The sequence below is a fragment of the Sapajus apella genome, unplaced genomic scaffold (genome assembly GCF_009761245.1).
Source record: "Sapajus apella isolate SASKATOON/1434 unplaced genomic scaffold, GSC_monkey_1.0 scaffold30, whole genome shotgun sequence".
NCBI classification, from domain to species: domain Eukaryota; kingdom Metazoa; phylum Chordata; class Mammalia; order Primates; family Cebidae; genus Sapajus; species Sapajus apella.
In genome coordinates, this window is record NW_022436970.1 from 7,945,879 (window position 1) to 7,969,191 (window position 23,313).

Genomic DNA, 23,313 nt, shown 5'->3' on the forward strand with positions numbered 1-23,313 from the left:
GCTCAGAGAGTTGATCTTAAGTGTTCTCACTGCAAAAACAGAAACCAAGAAAAAACAGTAAGTATGTGAGGCAATAGATATGATAATTAGCTTAATTGTGGTGATTTTACGATGTATATATATATATATCTCAAAACATCAAAATATACACCTTAAATATATACAATTTTTTGTCAATTATACCTCAATGAAGCTGAATAAAATAAAGGAAATATATCCCTATGATTTCTTCCAGCTAGTCAGTCAGCCTTTCCAAACTAAGACTTTCCTCTGTCATCTGTCTTTCAAGCTTCTACTAACAGCTTTCACAACATTGCCTCTGAGGTGATCCAAAAACCTTTGTGAGACAGTTGTTATGTAACATGAGTTTAGAAAAAAAATGCACATAAAAAGATATGAACTCATAATAGTGGTTTCTTTCAGATGAGAGAAATTAAATTCAGGAGTTGAAAGACTTTAGCTTTAGCTCTAATGTTTTTATTTCTTAAAAACACATTTTTAAAAAGCGTGACAAAATACTCATGGTTAATATCTTGAATAGCAGGACTATATATACATACATATCATTCTTTATACTTTTCTATAGTTAAAAAAATGTTTTTAATGTGAATTATGTGAGAAAACTATAGTTGAGAAAGGTTAAACTACATAATACCACTATTAAGTGATGGGCAGAAACATCTTCCATGTCTTCTTACTCCACTAAGTGGGAGGTGCAGCTCTTCAAACCAAAGCCTTAACAAAGGATACAAGGAAAAAGGCCCTACGGATGTCATCCAGACACAGCTGTCGAAACTGAGTTATATCAGTATTATAAGAGAACTGGATACTAGTGAGCTATGAGGTAATAAGAAAAATATTAATGCACAGTAATTGTTGGCTTATTTCTATATTTGAAGGCAAACTTACAATGGCTAGCAACATGTCCTGTGCTAACAAAAAGAAAAAATCAACAATAAATCTTTCTCTAGGGCTTAATCTGCCAAAAGATAAAATACGTTGCTAATAATAAATATACAGAACACAGTTGTAGTATTGCTATATGTGTAATAAAAGTGAGAATTGAGCTTTTTCTTTTCTTATATAAATGCTTCATTTTAAAAACCCTATATAATTCTTGCTTTTCAAAGACTAATTTTTCAGAGTGTCCTGATCATCTTAAACCTAGATATGATATCATATTAAAAGGCATGGTAAAATTAAATATTTATTTGTCCCTCCATTAATTGTATTTTCAGAGTTTTGTTTTGTTTTGTTTTGTTTTATAAAAAAGTAACATGTTCCTGTCTTTAGTAGAATAGAAAGTCACTCAATCCAACAAGGTGAGTGCATTCATGCTTAATCTCCCTCCCAAAATAGAACACTAATGGGTGAGTTTAAAGGTAGACTTTCCCCACTCCTACTCCCCACGTAATTTTCTAGTAAGTTCTTGGGATGTTTTAATACTCTTTTCTAGGAAGAGATACATTTGCTTTTAATTAAAAACATAGAATTTAAAAAGTAACACAATAATTCTCAGCCTGATGAAATATTTAATATTAAGGCTAATCTCTGAGTATTTACACGAATCTGCTCAAAACTGCTTTTCTAGTATTATTTTAATATTCAAAAACTAAAAGTTTAAAACCAGTAATTATTAAATATGCCTCAATAAAGTTTCTTCCTTAGTGAAATTAATAATTCTGAATTATCAATTATAATCTACAAACTCAACTGGAACTAGATAAGGATGGATCACCTATGAAGGTATTATCTGTAATATTCATTTTAGCTAACCTTAGTAAAATTGTAAATATTCTATCCCCAATTTCTCAGAATTACCATCAGCTCTAAATAAGACAAGAAACATCAATTTTCTCTGTAGCCCATCATGATTAAGGTATCCTTAAAAACTGGTTGGATTTTAGCCAATTCAGAGTATTATGTGTTGCATAAACAGTCTAAGATTTGGACTGAGGCCATAGTCATTAAGGCAGCTGAATAAGCAATTTGGATTAGGATGACCAGAAAGAGAAAAACAATAGGAACTTAAATGCCACCTTATAATAAAATTCATAAATTGACTTGTGACAACATAAAAATTATTGTGACTAAGATAAGTTGACAGTAGGAAACATTGGATGTGAAATGTAAAGAAAATAAGGTAAAGGTTATTCTTTTCTCTATTCCTTCACTTATACTGATGTTTTTTTAAAATCAATGATTCTCGAGTAATCACTAAGAAAAGCCCAACCTATACAAAAAAAGAATTGTGCTTTTCTGTGATAAGTAAAAAATATTCCTTACCAATTATTAAGGTTAACCTAATTATTAATGTCAAACAACTAAAATTTTTTAACACCAAAAATTTACGTAAAAGAATTTTTGAAAATTTTTGAAATAACATTGCAACTTCCTTATAGGATAGAGACTACTTTAATATTCTAGGATAAAAACAACAATGACTTTGACCAGCTACCTTTTGTTTACAGGAAACACCAGACTGTTGTAGGGTTTCTTGTTCTATGTTTATCCAGACAAACATCAAACAAGACAATACTAGTGGAAAGAGAGCTTCATACCTAACAGGTGGGGAAAGGTAGAAATAAAGAGAAAAAAACAGTAAAATAAGTAAAAATGCAAATCTACACTCAGGTCTTTCTCAAAATCAAAATAATTTCACAATACTTCTAAGTCACAATATCTCAGAATTTAAATTTTCTAGGCTTTTCAGAAGAAGAAAGTAGGAAAGTAATATTTAAATTTTAACTCCTATCATCTTTTCTGAGTGATATGAAATCTTGAGAAAATTATGTGTTTAAAATAACAGAGATATAGAAAAGCCATTCATAAAGCAAATGACAGACACACATAAAAGAGAAAGAAGATATGAAGACAAAGGTAAAAAGATAATTCTTGAGGTAAAATTATTTACATACATAGAAGAGGAAAAGGAACATTGTAAATTAAAAAAAAAAATGGGTGCAACAAGAACACAAACATGAAAATTATGTTTGACCTTATTGATAACTGATATGGAAATTAAAACAATGGCGACATACCATATTTGCCAATATTAAAATAACAACAGTGCTGGCCAGGTTCCGTGGCTCATGCCTGTAATCCCAGCACTTTGGGAGCCTAAGGTGGGTGGATCACACGATCAGGAGTTCGAGATCAGTCTGGCCAATATAGTGAAACCCGTCTCACTAAAAACACAAAAAAATAGCTGGGTGTGGTGGTGTGCATCCATAATCCCAGCTACTCAGGAGGCTGAGGCAGGAGAATCATGTAAACCCGAAAGGCCAAGGTTGCAGTAAGCTGAGACTGTGCCATTGCACTCCTGCCATAGGAATATACACTTTCTGGAAAACCATTTGATAATATGTATCAAGAACCTCGAAAATACTCATGCACTATAATGCAATAAGGCCATTTCTAAAAATTTACCCTGAGAAAACAATCAGACATGTGCTACAATGTCCATTATAAAAATATCTGTTGTAATACTGTTTATGGAAGGGGGAAACAGAAAACAACCTACATGTCCACAGGGGAATGATTAAATGTGTGGTACACCTACAAGCTACAATGTAAAATGAACACAAAAACAAAGAAGAAATGCTCATGAGACAACACAGTGATAGAAGCCTTTTCTAAACAGTTTTTGCTTTGTTTGGGGTTAAGTATTCCACCTTCATAATCCCTAAATGCTCTATTATAGTACTTACACCGTCTTAATCACAGGTTTACTTGTATGCCTCTATTATCATACTTTATAAAATCTTTGAAAACCAAGTCTGTGTCTGTCTCATCACCACTGCTGGCCTAGTTCACAAGTATTTGCTGAGTGAATTACACATCTAATCAGAAGTTACAAAACCAAACCAAACCTTATTTCCTTTTTGATTCTTTCAGCTACCGAACCCTACAGCATATGGCCCTATTTCCTAAACATGAGAAAGCAAAAAACCTCCAAATTCTTTAAACACTGTTACAGATTATAAAATTACAACACTGAAGTCTGGACAGAAGGAAAGATTCAGGTTTCAGAAAACATACAAAAATCACTTGGTATATAAGACTGAGAAGGCTCAGGGATATGAACACATGAGAAAATATGAGGAAAACAAGTACAGAAAACTGTTTAAAGCAGCGCCACATTTGGCCTGTTAATATAACATTTTGATTTTCTCATTTAAAAACAGAAATACCAAATACTATTACAGATATGATGAAATTGTAGAACTCATAGTTTGTTGTTGTAGACATTATAAATTGGTACTCTTCTTCAGACGATTACAAGTTAAAAAAAGAAATGTACGCAATGGCCCACGTACACTATACTGGGAAGTGAACAAAGGAAATAATCTAGACTAATGAAAAAGCTTATGCATAAAAACATAACTTAAAATATCATTTGTGATAATAAAAAGTTGAAATAAAATCCATATAATAAAATATTAAATACCTATTAAAACAGTGGCTAGGAAGCCTATGAGCCACCTAGAAAATGCTTCTAAAATGTTAATTAGAAAAAAAGATAGAAAATAGAACACATACTGCAATTAATTTTATGTTAAAAAGACAAACACAGAGGTAACACTGGAAAGAAATATACCAGGACATTAGCAAGAGTAAATACGTGATTTCATCCCTTATCCCTACTTTCCATAATGTGATGACACTATTTTTCTACTGATTTTTTTAAAATTGAAAAACAAAGATTTAGAATGCTTGTATCCTGCCTGCCTTTCTTTTTGTGTGTGTGTGTGTTAAGGAAACAGTTTTTAGTTTATGTTTTTTTTTTTCTTTTTTTTTTTTTTAAGGAAGAAAGAAAGAAAAAGAATAGGAAAAAAAAAGAAAAAAAAGAATAAAGGAAAGAAAGAAAGAGGAAGAGGGACAGAGAACAGGGGTGTTGCTTTATTGCACGGGCTAAAATGCAGTCTAAAAATGGGTATGCCTATAATTATGTTTAATAATAGAGACAAAAAAAAATAGACGAGGGAAGAAAATAATTAACAAGCAGCCAACCAATATTTCATTTTAACCTGTAAATACGTGTGATGTAATACTGATAAGAGTGTATATTTTGTGTATTTAAAGTGGAGAGTTCTATGAATGTTAATTAAGTCTACTTGTTCCGGATCTGAGTTCAAGTCCTGAATATCGATGTTAACTTTCTGTCTCATTGATCTGTAAGTCTCCCACTATTATTGTGTGGGAGTCCAAGTCTCTTTACAAGTCTTATGTATCTGGGTATTTCTGTATTGGGTGCATATATATTTAGGATCTTTAGCTCTTCTTGTTACATTGATCCTTTTATCTTTATGTAATATTCTTCTTTGCTTCTTTTGATCTTTGTTGCTTTGAAGTCTATTTTATCAGCAAAAATTGCAACTGCTGCTTTCTATTTATTTATTTTTGCTCTCCATTTGGTCGGTAAATTTTTCTCCATCCCTTTGTTTTGAATCTTTGTGTATCCTTGTATGTCAGATGGATCTGGATGTAGCACACCAATGGGTCTTGGCTTTTTTTTGCCTGTCTGTGTCTTTGGATTGGGGGATTTAGTCGATTTAAAGTTAGAATTAATAACAATATATATGAGTTTGATGTTGTCACTTAATGTTGGCTGGCTGTTTTGCCCATTAATTGATGCAATTCTTAATTATGTTGATGTTCTTTATTTTTTGGCATTTTTTAGAAAGGCTGATACTGGTTGTTCCTTTCTATTTGTAGTGGTTCTTTCAGAAGCTCTTGTAAAGCAGGCCTGATGGTGATGAAATCTCTGAGTGCTTGCTTGTTCACAAAAGATTTTATTTTTCCTTCGTTTATGAAGCTTAGTTTGGCTGGATGTAAAATTCTGGGTTGAAAGTTCTTTTCTTTAAGGATGTTGAATATTGGCCCCCACTCTCTTCTGTCTTGTAGGGTTTCTGCTGAGAAATCTGCTGTGAGTCTGATGGGCTTCCCTTTATGGGTAACCTGACCTTTCTCTCTGGCTGCCCTCAGTATTTTCTCTTTCATTTCAACCCTGGTGAATCTGGCGATTATGTGCCTTGAGGTTGGTCTTCTTGAGGAATATCTTTGGGGTGTTCTCTGTATTACCTGGAGTTGAATATTGTCCTGACTTACTAGGTTGGGAAAGTTTTCCTGAATAATATCCTGAAGCGTATTTTCCAGCTTGGATTGATTCTCTTCGTCACATTCAGGTACACCTATCAAACGTAGATTAGGTCTTTTCACATAGTCCCATATTTCTTGGAGACTTTGCTCGTTCTTTTTTATCCTTTTTTCTCTAATATTGTCTTTTTGTTTTATTTCATGAAGTTGGTCTTCGACCTCTAATATCTTTTCTTCTGCTTGATCAATTCAGCTGTTAAAACTTGTGCATAGTTCGCGAAATTCTCGTGTTGTATTTTTCAGCTCCATTAATTCACTTATATTCCTTTCTAAATTGTGTGTTATTTTTAACATTTCGTCAAACCTTTTTTCAAAGTTCTTAGTTTCTTTGCATTGGGTTAGAACAAGTTCTTTTAATTCCCAGAAGTTTCTTATCATCCACTTTTTAAAGTCTGCTTCTGCTAATGGAACAGTCTTTCTCCATCAGGCCTTGTTCTGTTGCTGATGAGGAACTGTGATCCCCTGTAGAGGGAGAGGCGTTCTGAGTATGGGTATTCTCAGCCTTTTTAGGCTGTTTTCTTCCCTTCTTTATAGATTTATCCATCTGTGGTCTTTATAATTACCGCCTGCCTTTCTTTAAAGTTCAGTTTAACATCCACATGAGTCCTTGATGGCATTAACTCAGCTTCCCTATTCAAGTTCTTTCTCTAGTCAGTCTTTATATCACACAATTCACAACTTCATTTACTCACAGCAACTTGTTTGATTTTATAATTGTCTAACACTGTAAAATATAGTTATTTTATAGCAGCTTATAACTCTATTGTACACCAGTAGTACATTCATGATTTTCCCTTGTGTGTCTGCATAGTGCTCTGGACACTGGAGATATGAAAGAAAAAAAACTGTTGATTAACTGAATCAAGGTGCATACCCTGAACAAAAGGGGACCATAATTTTTTTTAAAGATTTGCAGTTATATATTAATTTATTGTTACCTAACAATTCAAAACATAAATGTCATAGATCAACAAATAGTGTTACAGACTTATTTCCTTTCAAAAACTATACATTATGATCACTTTCTTTTGTAAAATGTAGATGAATAAATCAGATAAAGATAATCCTCCTATGGGACCTTATCTCTTAAGACAATCAATGTTTTGTATAAAGTCTGTATATCTGCATTAATAAACTGAAATATCAATGAAATGTCATCACAGGCTCAGGGAGAACATAATGAAAACTTACTAAATTAGGATCTGCTGGTTTGGTCTCTGTGCAAATTGAATAGGGCTGACAAGGCATTTAGCTTTGTATTACAGTTTGCTAAGGAAAGGGATGATGCAAAGAAAATTTCAAAAGAAAATGTTTAACCAACTTCAACCAAGAGAACAAACCATTTTCAAGTATTACAATAGTTCCATTTGCATAAAAATAATTAAGTGCTGATTAAAAATAAAACTTCTTTATTCATTAAATCAAGGATGCATTGTAAGAATTTAGGATTACTATTGCTGTATTTCTATATTATAGTATAACTATATTTCTTTTAACTATTCTGTAATTTTGAATATTTACTAATTTACACAGAGAATCCTCCGGGTCATCCAAAATGGTCAAACTGATTCATAACAAGTAGCCTATGTTTTGCAAAACTGATTTGACACTGAGAAAATGTACTGTTTGAAATGACTGAACTGTGCTATTTCAAGATACTCCTTCTAATTTTTTTGGCAAAGCTAGATACACTTTCTGATGTTGAATAATATACCTCTTAATGAATTCATTAATAAGGTCATATCATGCATTGGTATTCTAATTTTAGGTACAAAATTTTCACTTTTTAGATTTTCTTAAAATAAGTTATGATTATGCTTATTATGATAATTTATTTTGGCATTTCTTATGACTATTAAACTGATGATTTAAAATACTTATCCCCAATGTAAGTTACATGATTAACTCACGCTGTATTACGGAACAGTATTTTCATTCAAAATTAAACTTCAGTTATCCTTTCTTTCTCTCCTTTTCTAATCCAGCAAATCAGATCTATTTTTATATTTGTTTATATTTTATAAGCAACCACACATCCCTTTAAATCTGTTTATTGCTTTAGAATTTGAAGGTTCAGAAAAGAGAAGGGCCTATTAAGAGACTGTACAAAAGTTAGTACATATTTCTGGACACTGTCAAACATTTATTTCCTTAAGTCAACCTCTGGGTGTGATCTCTTAATAAAACTCATGAGTCTCCCTGAAATGGTAGGCTAGAAAAGAAATTATTTTAACCTCTGTTTTTTTACATAGATAAAAACTTGTGCATAATCAAATTTATTTTCACTCTTATAGATTCTAATATAACAAAATTATTTATCCTGAAATTTCACTAATAAAGGGGGAAAACTGAAGGATTTTAAGTTCTCATGATGTTCATCACTCTTGAATAACAGATGTTCATAGATTTCCAGTTTTATTTTGAAGTTCTATTTCAAAGGTCTAAATCTCAAAGAAAGCCTATCCTAAAATCTAGTTAGGTAACTGGTAAAAATTTCCATGACATTTGTATCATATCTTCAGAGCTGTGGCCCACATCTGGCTAGGCAGGGGGAAAGGAAATGAAAGGAGATAGACAGCTTTGGTAAAAAAAAAAAAAAAAAAAAAGAGGTTTAGGGCCCCACTTGATCATCTCTTATTTGGGACTACAAGTACTCTACAAGGGTCTAGGTCACTTAGGGTGTTAGGGTCTACTGTGAAAAGACTTTGAGACCATCTCTCTAATTTTGAACTATGACAACTTAGTTTCCAAAAGGGAGAACCTGAGCCTTGGACCCCAAATGACTTTACAAAATCATTTAAACTGTGAATAATGTGATAGAATAATGGTGAATCCCTAGGTTTAATCTAACTTTGATGAAGATTCTGTATTTGGGCCAAAATTCAAACTGTTTATGAGTGGAGCTTATTCACTTCGTTTGTTCTGGTCATTGTTTGTTATAATGTGCACATTTCTTACCCTTATAAAGATTTAAGCAAGGATGAAATTCAAAAGCAAGAAAATAATTCTTCAAAGTTAATAGAGTATATCCTGTCTTCAGCGAGTTCCAGAAAATACTTCGGGATTCACCCCAAGTCAAGCTGCTGATTTTTTTGTTTTGTTTTGGTAAGAAAAATTTCAAACTAAAATAGAAATAAATCTTTGAGTTTTGGGAAAATATTCTGAAGGTTCTCTGAATCAAACGAATATTTGAACTGTGACATGTGTAAGGTTAAAAAAATACTACATCCAAAGAAGAATGGACAAATCAAAGCATAATTTAAAATAAATCGAGGAATGCAACAAAAAATAAAAGTCATTGAGACTTAAAATTCCTTCATAATCCATCAGAATTTTCTAACATGATAGTCAAATGATATTTTAGCAACTTTAGAAAGGAAAAAGACAAAGACAGCAAGCAATACTATGAAATGGATAAAAAAAAGAAAACAGAAGATTACAGATCAAGTCAAATACAGTCCTTACAGAGAAGAAAATATTTATAACTTACTCCTCAAGATTTAGAAAGCATTTTTCATTTCTAGAAGTTAAATACTAATAGAGAAAATATCATTGTATCATTTAAAACTTGCGGCTATAAAATTAAACTGTTAAAAAGTTTATACCCTGTGCTTAGAAGTAGGTAGGTTGACATCAATGAAAGAAGTATGCTGAACAATCGCTGAAAGAGAGCTGGAGAACTCAGCAGTGGCACAATCAAGGAAGAGGCTGCAATGAAACAAAACAGGTCATCTGTCAGTACAAGAGACACACAAAAAAATGTTAGTGTAGGGCCAGGGGCAGTGGCTCACACCTGTGATCTCGGCATTTTGGGAGACTGAGGCAGGCGGATCACCTGAGGTCAGGAGTTTGAGACCAGCTAGGCCATGGTCTAGCTCTAATGAGCATTTTTGCTTAATATGTTATGATCTTCAAATGGATGGTAAGTTTTAAAATTGGTTCTATTTATGTCACTTAGAATAGAGACTCTTAATTCCCCTTTATTACCTATTTTTAGTAGAGACAGGAAACTGTTTTAGTAGAAACCCTGTCTCTACTAAAAATACAAAAATTAGCCAGACATGGTGGCAGGCACCTGTAATCCCAGCTACTCAGGAGGCTGAGGTAGGAGAATTGCTTGAACCCAGGAGGCAGAGGTTGCAGTGAGCTGAGATTGCACTACCGCACTCCAGTCTAGGGGACAAGAGTGAATCTCTATGTCAAATACATACATACATACATACATACATACATGTTAGTGTAGAAGCCCTGAATAATCTAGTATCATTTACAGCATCTATTGTTTGTGTGACCTTGAACATGAGGCTACATTTGCTCTAATCATAATCAGGCCTCACATTTTTAATTAAAATTACATTTCATTGTTTTAGCTATGCTCAGATTTTCTCAATTCATATTCAGCCAAGATTATTGTAATAATATTAACTCATAATTTTCTACTGAAATAAAATTATTACTCAACATTTAGCATGCTTTGCTTAATTAGACCTTTATATCTTAGTTCAAAGACAACTTACTCCTCAGAAACTGATTTTTCCTAACCTCATCCTTCTCCAAGTTTTCCCACTGTAAAGTATGCACTGGCAGTTGTAGTATGCCCCTTGGAAAAGAGAAACAAGAATGCCTTTACCATGCATGATAGTTGTTATAACTCTCCTCCAGGACAATACAAGCAACTACTCCAGTGGAGGGAGGGCAGATGAAGCAGGTAGAGTGGCAAAACGTAAACTCCTCCATCTCTATTCTGGGAAGGAAATGTACGTAACTTCCTCATGCCCCTAGTGCTCTAGAGTATGCAGATAGACAAGTTGGGATGAAAACCCGGCTGAATCACTTATTAACTGTTTAAACTGTAGGGCAAGCTCGTTAACTGATCTAAGCAGAAATTTACCCACCTGTCAAATAGAGATAACATTAAAAAGCTGTGAGGACTAAATACAATTTTACTGATACAATGTTCACTGAGCATAATGCTAGCACATAGTGCCTAGTAACTGTTAGCTGCTGTTATTATTATTAGTCAATATCTTGTAATGTTGATTGTAATGTCAATTTTATCTAAATGTAATGTGAATTTTATCTAAAGTCAAGTCACTGCAAGATTTAACACTATGAAGTTATATTCATAATACCCTTAGATGAGTATCTTCTGACGTTTTCCAGATGTATAGTTCCAATCATAATCACTGATACATATTTTAACTGGAAGAAATAACATTTCAATATGTCTGATTTTAAAAGTCAGTTAATCTGTTGGGCAAATGACGGTTGCTATAAAATAAAAAGCAAAAAATAAAAGTCGGTTCAAATGAGACCTCTTCTGTAAAACTGTATATATTTTCTCTTCTTGTTTACTTTTGTCTAAATGATTGATAAGGTACTGAAGCGGAAATAAGAATGTCTATTCTAAGTGACATAAGTAGAACAAATTTTAAAACATAACATCCATTTGGAGATCATAGCATAGTAAGCAAAAATACGCACTAGAGTTAGATCATGGTGTATCTGTGCCTAGAAGAGATCTTTGGAGATACTGATGACTTACCTATGAGTCGACTATTTCATCATTTGATAGGTATCCTCTAGAACCTAGCTCTACCAATCCCAATGAGAAAAAATCTTGTTTAAAATACATGCCCAGAGAAGTTTTCATGCTTGGAGAACAATAGCAGTAAACCGATTCTGAATCTCCTCCTCACTGTTCCAAAACAATAATCAAATCAATAAAGACAATAAATAAAATCATATAAGATAATCCAAATAGAGAAAGAAACATATAAAACACTGCATAATGTATATGCATGCTCTACTACAACATAATAAGATTTGACAGAATCTTCTTGACAGAATCTGCAATTTGTTGTAGTAGAGCACACTTATACATTATGCAGTATTTTCTACGCTTCTTGAGAACAAGCTCAAGAGTCATATTAGTAAACATGAATGAGCTCAACTCACCTTTTTACTTAAAAGAAAAAAATTGCAGAATTGGCACATAAAGCAAAACCTAACTCTACACAGAATACAGAAACCAAACTTAAAACACAGTGATTCAAAAAGGCTAAACATAAAGGCAAATGGAAACAGTAAGAAATCTAAAGTTGCAATCCTGATATCAAAGCACACTTTAGACCAAAAACAATAAGGCAAAGAAGAACACTTTATGATGTTAAAAGTGACAATCCACAATGATAATGTAATAGTTATAAATATTTTGCTTCAAACAACATAGTAACCACATATATAAAATAAAAATTATGATATTCTTCACAGAAATAGAAAAAAAAATCCTAAAACTCATATGGAACCACAAAAGACTCTGAATAGCCAAAGCAATCCTGAGCCTTTAAAAAAAAAGAACAAAGCTGGAGGCATCATGAAGTCATGACTTCAAAGTATACTACAAAGCTATAGTAACCCAAACAGCATGGTACTGGCATAGAAACAGACACATAGACCAATGGAACAGAATAGAGAACCCAAAAATAAATCCACACATTTATAGCCAACTCATTTTGACAAAGGTACCAAGAATATACATTGAGGAAAGGACAGTGTCTCCAATAAATGATGCTGGGAAAATAGAATATCCAAATTCAAAATAGTAAAATAAGACCCATATCTCTCACCACTTAAAAAAGAAATCAACTCAAAATAGATTAAAAACTTGAATGTAACACCCGAAACTGTGAAACTACTGGAAGAAACTATTGGGAAAACACTTCAGGACCCTAGTCTGACAAAGATGTTTTTGTTAAGAGCTCAAAAGCACAAGCAACCAAAGCAAAAGTAGAAAAATGAGATTATATCAAACTCGAAAGCTTCTGCATAGCAAAGAAAACAATCAATGGAGGGAAGAGACAACCTACAGAATAGGAGAAAATATTTGCAAACTACCCATCTGACAAGGGATTAATAACCATAATATATTAAAAGCACAAACAATTCAACAGCAAAAAACCTATTAATCCAGCTAAAAAATAGCAAATGATCTGAGTAGACATTTCTCAAAAGAAGACATACAAATGGCCAACAGGTATATGAAAAAAATATTCACTATCACTAATCTTCAAAGAAATGCAAATCAAAACCACAATAAGATATCATCTCACCCCAGTTAGAATTGCTACTATCAAAAAGAAAAAAAGTAGCAATGCCGGCAATGATGTAGAGAAGGGGGAACCTTTGTACATTGTTGGTAGGAATGTAAGTTAGTATAGCCATTCACGAGGGGTGGGCCTCCGTGACCCAAACAACAAAAATCATCAAAAGATGTTAAAGTTAAAGCGTATGGCAAATTTTCATAAGCATTACAATGCCTTTTTTGAAAAAAAAAAAAAACTGGACTCAAAATTTGCTCTTGTCTTCCAAATGGAAGGGAAAACCTAAGTCCTTAAATTACATGTTTGCTTCACACATATATTACAACATTCTTAATTAAGAGGACTACATAGAAGAATATGCTTTCAAATGTCTAATTAGCTTTGCAAAGTATGCAATTTGTACTAGTCGATGTTATTTTTAGGAAGGGAAACAGATAAAATTTAACCATTTCCCAGTCCCTGTGTAAGAACAGAGAATTTATGAACTGGCATGAAAAGGAAGCATAAGGTCCTCTTCACCCTTTTCTCTTTTGGAATCGCTTAGTAGACTCTTACCAGATGTTAATAAATACATAGCTTTATTATCAGGTCATAAATATTCTATCAAATTATCTTATTAACACATGCATGCACACAAGAATTCTCTTTCTTAAATTCCATCAAGAGATAGAACTGATAGCCAGTTATTATTATTTTCCTACAACAAAATTATTTCTTTCAATAACAATAATACAGACATAAACAGATCATTTTGAGATAACTAAGTTGATGTCAAATTACCTCACTTGGTTTGAGTGGCCTCTTACCTAATGTTGCCCAGCTAATAATTTGATTCATAAGAGGCAGTCCTTGCTTCCTGAGTAGACTCCTCTGGGTGCTATACACAACATACATGGAGAGCACTGTGTTCAACACCTGAAGACAAAGATGAAATAGGTTAAAAAAAAAAGAGAAGGTAGTAAAAGATTATATACTAGCAAGACATTCTTGTTTCTAAGATGTTAAAATGTGGAAAAAAAATGTGTATCTTGGAATCAATGAAATACAGTAGACAGTATAGGAACTCATGCAAGTTAATAAACCTAACGCAAAAATGAATTTGTTACAGTTACCTAATACTCAGGGGTATGTCTAACAAAGCACATAAGAATTTTAGCATGATATTCTTGGTTCCCCTCGAGAGAGATTCAGAAACATTCACTTCTGTCAAAGGACTCATTATTCAAGGTACATTCTGTCAAAGCTGCTATGGCTTAAGTGTAAAGCCAGTCAGAGTACCATTTAAAAAGAAAAGTATGTTCCAATTGCTTGATAGAACTTTTGACAAAAAATTTCTTCCTTTTTATAAGTCCCTGTTGCTCTCCAAGAATGAATTTAACTTGTGATGTAATCTTTAATGTTGTATATTTTTATTTCAGAGTGTTCTTAGAAACACCATCTACTCTCCCAGCTTTGATCCTGAGGAAATTTTTTGAGAAGACTCATATGAATTTTGCTTTTTGTCTGTGGACTAGAAGTCGTTATTTATTTATTTATTCAGTTAAAAAGAAAAACAGATGTTTTCCATTCTTATCTATGGAAAAAATTGTCATTTTATAGACTATTACATGATATAATCTTTGTCATAACCCTATCAGATATTATCTCTACAGATTAAAAACAAACTGAAGTGACTGGGTGTGGTGGCTCACACCGGTAATCCCAGGACTTTGGGAGGCTGGGGCGGGTGGATCACCTGAGGTCAATAGTTCGAGACCAGCCTGGCCAACATGGTAAAACCCCATCACTACTAAAAATACAACATTAGCTAGCCGTGGTGGCTCACGCTTGTAATCCCAGCTACTCAGGAAGATGAGGCAGGAGAATCACCTGAGCCCAGGTGGCGGAGGTTGCAGTGAGCCGAGATTGCACCACTGCACTCAGCCTGGGCGACAAGAGTGAGACTCCGTCTCAAAAAATAAAAAGAAAAGAAAAAGAAAAAAGAAAAAAACACAAACTGAAAGTATCCATCTAGTATACAGCATAACTGGGAATGGACTCAATTTTGAAATGTCAAGTTCAAAGTTATTTTCACCACACCAAAGCCACCAACCATGCTGAAGTTTATTTTCACCTGGGACATTAACTGAAGACTTAAACTGGCTATTCTTAATATAAACATGCCCCAGGCTACTTTCACTTCAAAGAAGTGACCCTCCCTGACCCAAATGAGGGCAATGTGGAATCTCAGTCCAGAAGAAGCCCTTTTCATTTCAACTCTTTGGTCAATACAGGTGTCGCTCAAGTTTCTGCAACCTCTGCTCTTCAGGTATCACTGGGCTGCCTCTTATGACCTTTTGCTATTTCATACCTCTTAAAGAACACATTTCCGTGTGGCATCTTAAACAGAAAGCTTTCTTCTCAGCTGGCAGATACTGAGTAGCATAAAGGTAATGGCATTTTATGAACATAATTAAATATAACCATAAGATACATTTTGGTGTATCATTAGTATAACATAGTATTGAAAATCTATAACTGACCTGTAATAGATGTACCAATAGCTCTTCCTTTATACAGCTATCTTTTCTTTTTGTGAGAGATGTTACAACATACAGGGAGAGCAGAAGAACCAGCAAGCCTGCACCCATCCTGTTTTGAAATACAATTTAAAAATTTCTTCAGCTATTTATTGAAAACATATCGAATGGAGACATGAGATATCTTACTCTAATGCAGAACCTCTCAGTCAAGAGGAGGTAGCAAAATGGGTACATTTTAAGATTTTAAGAAAACTTTAAATCTTAGGATAAAGATAATGCTGGATGGGATTATTTGTAACCTCTCCCCATAATTTTTTAAGTATCTTTACCTTACTTCCATAATTTAATTTAAAAAATTTTAGGCATACCAAGTACTATAATATTTAGCCTGAATTGGGCAAATTTACAAACATTCACAATATAAAAGACAGCTAACAAGTATATTATCAGCATCTACAACATATACTTTGTGATTATGAAACTTAGTCATGCAAAAAGTATCTACATATATAATCTATATTATTTCTAGCAGGAAAAACAGCTCCCTTCTGTGACAGACCTTGGTATTTTCCTCAGCTGCCCCTGGCTGAGGGAAGGGGTAGCCAGTGGTAACATGGGTGGCATGCAGGAAAGGCATTTGTATAGTAATGAAACAACAAATTACACCTTTGAAGAACACCAGGTATAGTATGTTTCCTAAAGTCAAAGTTGACTGATACCAAAGAAATGGTGCCCTACTGTTGAGCTCTTTCTCACCTTCTTAACATCTGAATAAGATAGCACAGCCAAAAGTGTGCTGAGGACAGAATACGGAACCCAAATAGAACTAAGAGAAAAGGAGTTGTTTCAAGAGAAAAAAGAAAGAGCAAAAGCCAGAGCTGGACACCTAAGAAGAAGGTAAGGCAGGAATTCTGAGGAACATGCTTAATGGTTGGTTGTTTCTGATGCTTCAAATACTCTCTTTGAGAATCATAAGGAGTAAGGCAGTTACATATTCAACATAGATTAATATTAAAATTTAGGAAAAACTAGCCACATATGATTAAAATTCTTTTTCTTTTCTTTTTTCTTTCTTCTTTTTTTTTTTTTTAAGACGGTGTCTCGCTCTGTCGCTCAGGCTGGAGGGAAATGGCACGGTCTCAACTCACTGCAACCTCTGCTTCCCAGGTTCAAGTGATTCTCCTGCCTCAGTCTCCCTAGTAGCTGGGATTACAGGTGCCCACCACCACGCCCAGCTAATTTTTGTATTTTTAGTAGAGACAGTGTTTCATCATATTGGCCTGGCTGGTCTCAAACTCCTGACCTCATGATCCGCCTGCTTTGGCATCCCAAAGTGCTGGGATTACAGGGGTGGGCCACCACACCTGGCCCTTTTTTTATTTCTTAATTTTTAAAATTATTTGATATTTAAACTTATTGGCAAATATGTTTTTACTTTAGAACACCAGAGTAACAGACATTACAACTATGTTGTACACCTTTGCTTTTTCCTTTAACTGTATCCTTAAATGTTTCACAAAATGACATCTTTGTAATTTTCTAAAGAAGGGAGATGCTGTTACAGATAAAAAGAAGAGTACAAATTTCTCCATGAACCAGGAATCAAAATAACCAAGTTGCAAATATAGCTAGTAGAATAAACTTAAAATCACTGAGCAATTTAAATTTAGAGGAAAACAACATAATTTTCTAAAATATAAATTAGATTTCTCATATCTTAACAAGTTTATTTGCCTCCCACATTCATCTTTAATAGAATATGCAAGTGGCAAATTTATACAATTTCCCTCCTTTTAGCATATGATAAATTCTGTTCAACAATGCCAATACGGCTTGAGCAGGACTGATAGGCAGAGACTGATGAAGGGAAGGGAAGGGGCTTCATAGAAACAATAGAAGAGCTTACAGAGCAATCTGAAGCAAGAAACAAATGAAAATATTTGAATTCATTTTCTCACATACTATTTATAGGTTACAACAGTTGCAAAATATTTTGACTTAGTAACACTCTAATAAAGTATGGTTTAGATAGTATGGTGTTAGAATTCAACACAATTATTTTGGGCTCTGCTAATAAACTGACTCCTGGGATAATTCCTGATCTATTCCATATTGGTATTCTCACACAAACAGGGAGAAAATGTATAGAACTTCATAGATCAGCACATATTTTTACAAAATATCATTTTATTTACAAAATACAAAATCTTCCTTCATTTAAAAATATATTCCCTCATCCATTACAGATTTGGCTAAAATTTTTTTTTAAATGCTTATAGAGTTCCAAAGAAAGTAACAAAGATGATTACATGATTGGAAATGAGAGGAAATGTTAAATGAGATAATGATCATACACACACTCATACAGCCCATACTTTACTTGATAATAATTTAAAGTTCAGTTAAAAGCAAAGGTAACCAGTTAATTTACAGATTTCTTTAGGTCTACTGAAGAGAAATAAATGTAGCAGCATAGTGCGGGATAGAGGCAAGACATGCAGAAGAATTTTCAAATAATTTGAGTGGTTGCACATGGGAAAGCTGTCAAGGTAGACATAGTTTCCTCCCATGGAGAGCTTTACAATCAGTTTAGAACAGGAGAAAATTTCATTTTTATGTGACATTTTAGTGTGGACAGGATTGAAGCAAAGAGAGCTAACATAGTAGTTTAGAGGTCTTTTTGTTTTGGCACAGAATATTTTTTCATATGAAACTAAAACTTTTACTGATTCCCCAAAGCATAAAAGAAATAAAACCTTCTAGACACAAACAAACAAAAAAAAGGTGGGGTGGTGCTATTTTAAGTTATCAGTGGCACGATTTCATTTTGAAAGCCCGGAAGCATCTCTCAGGGGGTTTAATGACTCTCAGAACCTAGGCCAAAATCATGACTAATGGTTTGATATCGGTATTTTAAATTCCCTTTTGTTCACATGATTTTAAATTCATGACCAAGATTAGGTTCAAATTTCACAGTGTAATTGAGGGAAATAAAACTGTATTGAAAAGAAAATAAATTACAGTATTATTCATACACTAGAGAGATGTCTGGCTTTCGACCTACAACCGGCATCAGTGGGAACACTGCCAGGAGCAAAGAGAAGAAAGTCCAACTCAGTGAGGTCACCTAAAATCAAGAAAAAAGTTAACCTTAGACAAATATGGTATAGAAAACTATCATCAGTGTTTCATAGACTACATGACTGCAAAGCTAAAAGGAAAATGCAAAGCCTTACGGCTTTTTATTATTTTATTTTTTTCAAATACATTCTAGCAGAATCAACAGCTATTTACTCTAAAGAGTAATAGTTACTATTTGTGAAGGACCTGTGGCATAGCATGTACAGTATTAGGTATAACATGATCATTTTCTCCTTTAATTCTCACAATAACCTCAGGAGGCAGGTAATATTATTCCCAATACATCAGATGAGGAAACAGAGCTCAGAGAAGTTAATACATAAGTAGTACCAGGTCCATGACAAGTAAATAAAATAGACGGTTTTAAACCTGCATCTGAGATTTTAAAAAGTGCTTCATTCAATTTATGTTAGACCACATACTGATGATGACATCTACAAAAAAAGGCGGCCTACAATAATCATCAAACAATGGAGCCCAGAAGGAAAATAAGTAAAACTATTTTGTAATTAGATTAAGACCACCTATGAATTAAAACATCAATAATCCCATTCATTGAAGATTTTTAATAAATTCTCAAGAGTAGAAAGAAGGTATCTTCCTGCTACTTCTATAACAAAGTATCAAAGTGGAAATATGAGAGCATTCTTTGTAGTAGCACATTGTAATTCCCTACCTAGCTGAAGGAAGAAAATGAAGACTGATTATATTTTTAATAATCTATAATAAATATATACTTCTCCCAAAAAAAAAAAAAAAAAACCTGAGTGGCTCAGGATAAGAGGGAAGTGTCTTCTATAATTTAAGTACAGAGTGCGGACACCTAAGCCACTGTGCTGTGCTGCTCTAAGCAGCTCCTCGCCTAGTCCATTATCAAGATATTTAAACCTAAACAAATCCAGGAAGTGCTTCAGAGGTGGACATATCAGCACTACTACATAGCATTTCAATTACCACACAACTGGCCCATTTTGATGTGAAAGTCTAAGCGAATTACTGAAACCTTAAAGGTAATATCAGTCCTCCTATCAACATGGCTAGGTTCTTTTATGTCAAAACACATTCTATCCTTTTCTCTAAAAATAAAGTTACACATGTATGAAAACAAAGTAGTCACTAATCTGTCCTATGTCAAAATGAGTACTCATACCTTTGCTCGAGTCCAGAGCTGAGTGAGAAATGGCCAAGCTGCAAAGGCAGTAAGTCCAATGGTAAGCATATAGCGGTAGAAAAAACTGAGAACCTAGTAATGCGTTCCAAGGAAGAAATGAAAAATAAGGTCATTTAATACTAGTTACAAATATATGAAAGAAATCTGCAATTGTTGTAATCTGGTAAATTACTTACTAATACTTCAGTTCCCAGGGTAAAGACTAACAGGTACCCAACAAAATGGCTCAGAGGATAGGTCAATAGTGATGCGACAAGGTCTTGAATAACCTGAAAGCTGTTTCAAATAAAAAGATTGATTGGATTTTAAAGTTAGGTCATATATAGTATAAAAATACAAACTTTGCAAGAAGCTAAAAAACTACAGAATTTTTCCCTTTATAGATTATTCAAAAACTAAAACTCTAACGGATTTGTTTCAAGGGCTTTACTTACCTAATTTTTTTTTTTAAATCTAGCAGTATTTTAGGGGAAATGTAATTTCTGAATTAATTTGAAAATGTTTGGCCAGGCGCAGTGGCTCATGCCTGTAATCCCAGCACTTTGGGAGGCCGAAGAGGGCAAATCACCTGAGATTGGGAGTTCGAGACTAGTCTAGCCAACTGGTGAAACCCCGTCTCTACTAAAAATACAAAATTAACTGGGCATGGTGGCGTATGCCTGTAATCCCAGCCACTTGGGAGGCTGAGGCAGGAGAATAGCTTGAACCAAGGAAGTGGAGGTTGTAGTAAGCCGAGATCACGTCACTGCACTCCAACCTGGGCAATAAGAACAAAACTCCCTCTCAAAAAGAAAAAAAGAAAAAGAAAATGATCACAAAAATTTGCTTGTTTTTTACAAACATTAATGACAAATGAATCTTGTTTGATCTTAGTTTAAACATGAGTTCATACAATTACAGATAAATATGAGACATAAACTATGAGTCCAAATGCATATAAACTGAAAATTTATTTTTAATTCACTCAAAAAATTCTATATTTAATCTAAATGAAATAAAGGTACGGTTTCCTAATCTAGTTAGGGAAAATCTTAACTACATTTTTTAACTGAGCTAAATAACCTTTTCCAAACCCAATTTAAGATGTCACTAATTGTACACTAATTGTAATTAAGTGAACTCATAACCATCAAAAATGTATTACATACTTGAGCACTTTTTTCATTTCACCACTAGGAAAAAATAGTAACTCTGTAGTGCATTATTAAGTAGGTAATTTTAGAAGGTCAGTATCATTTGGTTTATGACCTTTCTCTGATTGAAAGCAATGCTGCAGAATGTTATCAAAATGATGAAGGCGCCAAGTAGGAAAGAAAAGCTAACACCAATCAAAAGGGGAATGTTTCTTTTATTCTCAACAACGAATAAGCACAGAGGAACAAGAGATAATTTTGTAAAATCATTAAGAAGATTGTGAATCTATATAATTTATCAAAAATATAAAGATGGGCACAACATACTTTCAGAATTACGTTTTCCCTTAAAACTTAAATATATACATATATATAAGTTTTCTTAATAATTAGGACATTTAATAATTCAGGAGGAGTTCTGTACTAGATATGATTTTCTGCAAGGACAAAAACTTTCATTATAAAAGTTTAAAAACCAGACCAAATGATGTTTTTAAAAATCTGAGTTAAATATGCATATACAACAGCCCTATTCCTTACAAATGGAGAGGTAACAGTATGTTATCTGATCAGTGTTCTTTTCTCTTATGTTTAAAAATAGTTAATATTTTAAGTATTTTAATATTAATATTTTGATATTTTTAACTTAAAAAAATTTTTTTTGAGATAGAGTCTCATGTTGTCACTCTAGCTGGAGTGCAGTGGTGCAATCTCGGTTCACTGCAACCTCCACCTCCTGGGTTCAAGTAATTATCATGCCTCAGTATCCTGAGTATCTGGAATTACAGGTGCCCACCACCACCCCCAGCTAATTTTTGTATATTTAGTAGAAATGGCATTTTGCCATGTTGACCAGGCTGGTCTCAAACTTCTGACCTCAAGTGATCCACCTACTTCAGCCTCCCAAAGTGCTGGGATTACAGGCATGAGCCACCGTGCCCAGCCAATCCTTAAATATTTTTAATACTTCATATTTTAAAAGATGGAAGAAGCAGTCAAAGCTAAAGTTAGGAAAAATTAGAATAAAGTATGGTAATGTCATGATGCATGTGCTAAGCCAATCCTGGGGACACCTTATTATAATAGACTCTCATTCTTTCATTGACTTTAGGGGTCTGTTTTTCTCAGAAAATACTTTGATATCCAAGATTAAGCTTAAATTATAGATTACTGGTGTAAAAACAGAAACCAACAAGATCAGCAACATGACTCTGGCTGCCAGTGAGCATGAACTAGCACCACCTTCTAGTGGTTTTATTTAGGGTTTTGAAACTCGCCAAAGAGCCTTACTTCTACTGTTTTTGACAATGTTAACAATACACACTCTATTTTAAGTACAACCTGTGAGGAAGTACTGATAGGTAGAACCACAGCACATGTGAAAAATATAGACTAATCCCTGTGTGTGAACATTACCATATTAGATTTAATTACAATTAGATTTAATTTATCTAGGTCTACATAATTGCTAGGAAAGGAGGAGTCAGAACGTATGGAAATAAAACACGCAAACATTTCTGTCAAAAATGAAGATATACTGGAATCTGAGATGATGACACAAGTTCAAAATGCAAGTTAGTCTAGGCATAGTATAATCAATATTAATCATTACTTTTATTCCAAATTTTTTCTGTAAAAGATACACAAAGAAGTGAATAAGGTCACTGCTACTTCAGGAAAGTAAAGATGAAGTTGAAAGGGAAAGGTGCAACAAAAAGAATGTTTATATACAACATGTATGCAGTTATAAATGAAGTGACAGGGTTTGGAGATTTGAAAGTACATTATTATAAATATCTTTGATGACTTATGGTACAGAAATCTAATGCATTTTAAATACAGATTTAACTGTCAGTGAAGTGAAAAAACAAGGCAGCAAGATGCATTACTTACTCTCTTAGAACTGCATACCATATTGGCACTGGCAACAAACAATATACATAATATGTCCAGGGACAGGCTTGAATCAGCAGAAAAAATGCTACTAAAATGCCAATAGCTACAAAACTACATGGCAGGAGATGGCTTGGTTTCTGAAAAATCAAACAAAACATTAAAACACTTCTAAACCAATGGTAATTGAT

At 33.5% G+C, this 23,313-nt stretch overlaps 1 protein-coding gene across 5 annotated transcripts in view; it reads right to left on the reverse strand.

Moving 5' to 3' along the window:
* The window catches only part of PIGN (phosphatidylinositol glycan anchor biosynthesis class N), a 143,156-nt gene that overhangs the window by 40,578 nt on the left and 79,265 nt on the right, over nucleotides 1-23,313 (reverse strand). For all 5 annotated transcript variants that reach the window (XM_032293665.1, XM_032293663.1, XM_032293662.1 and 2 more), the window contains 9 exons: nucleotides 23,123-23,262; nucleotides 20,273-20,372; nucleotides 20,076-20,168; nucleotides 18,820-18,911; nucleotides 15,785-15,893; nucleotides 14,069-14,177; nucleotides 9,765-9,867; nucleotides 2,459-2,561; nucleotides 751-837 (listed from right to left, as the gene is read on the reverse strand). In XM_032293665.1, the coding sequence (XP_032149556.1) occupies nucleotides 751-837; nucleotides 2,459-2,561; nucleotides 9,765-9,867; nucleotides 14,069-14,177; nucleotides 15,785-15,893; nucleotides 18,820-18,911; nucleotides 20,076-20,168; nucleotides 20,273-20,372; nucleotides 23,123-23,262 (936 nt within the window). The remainder of the gene's footprint in view (nucleotides 1-750; nucleotides 838-2,458; nucleotides 2,562-9,764; nucleotides 9,868-14,068; nucleotides 14,178-15,784; nucleotides 15,894-18,819; nucleotides 18,912-20,075; nucleotides 20,169-20,272; nucleotides 20,373-23,122; nucleotides 23,263-23,313) is intronic.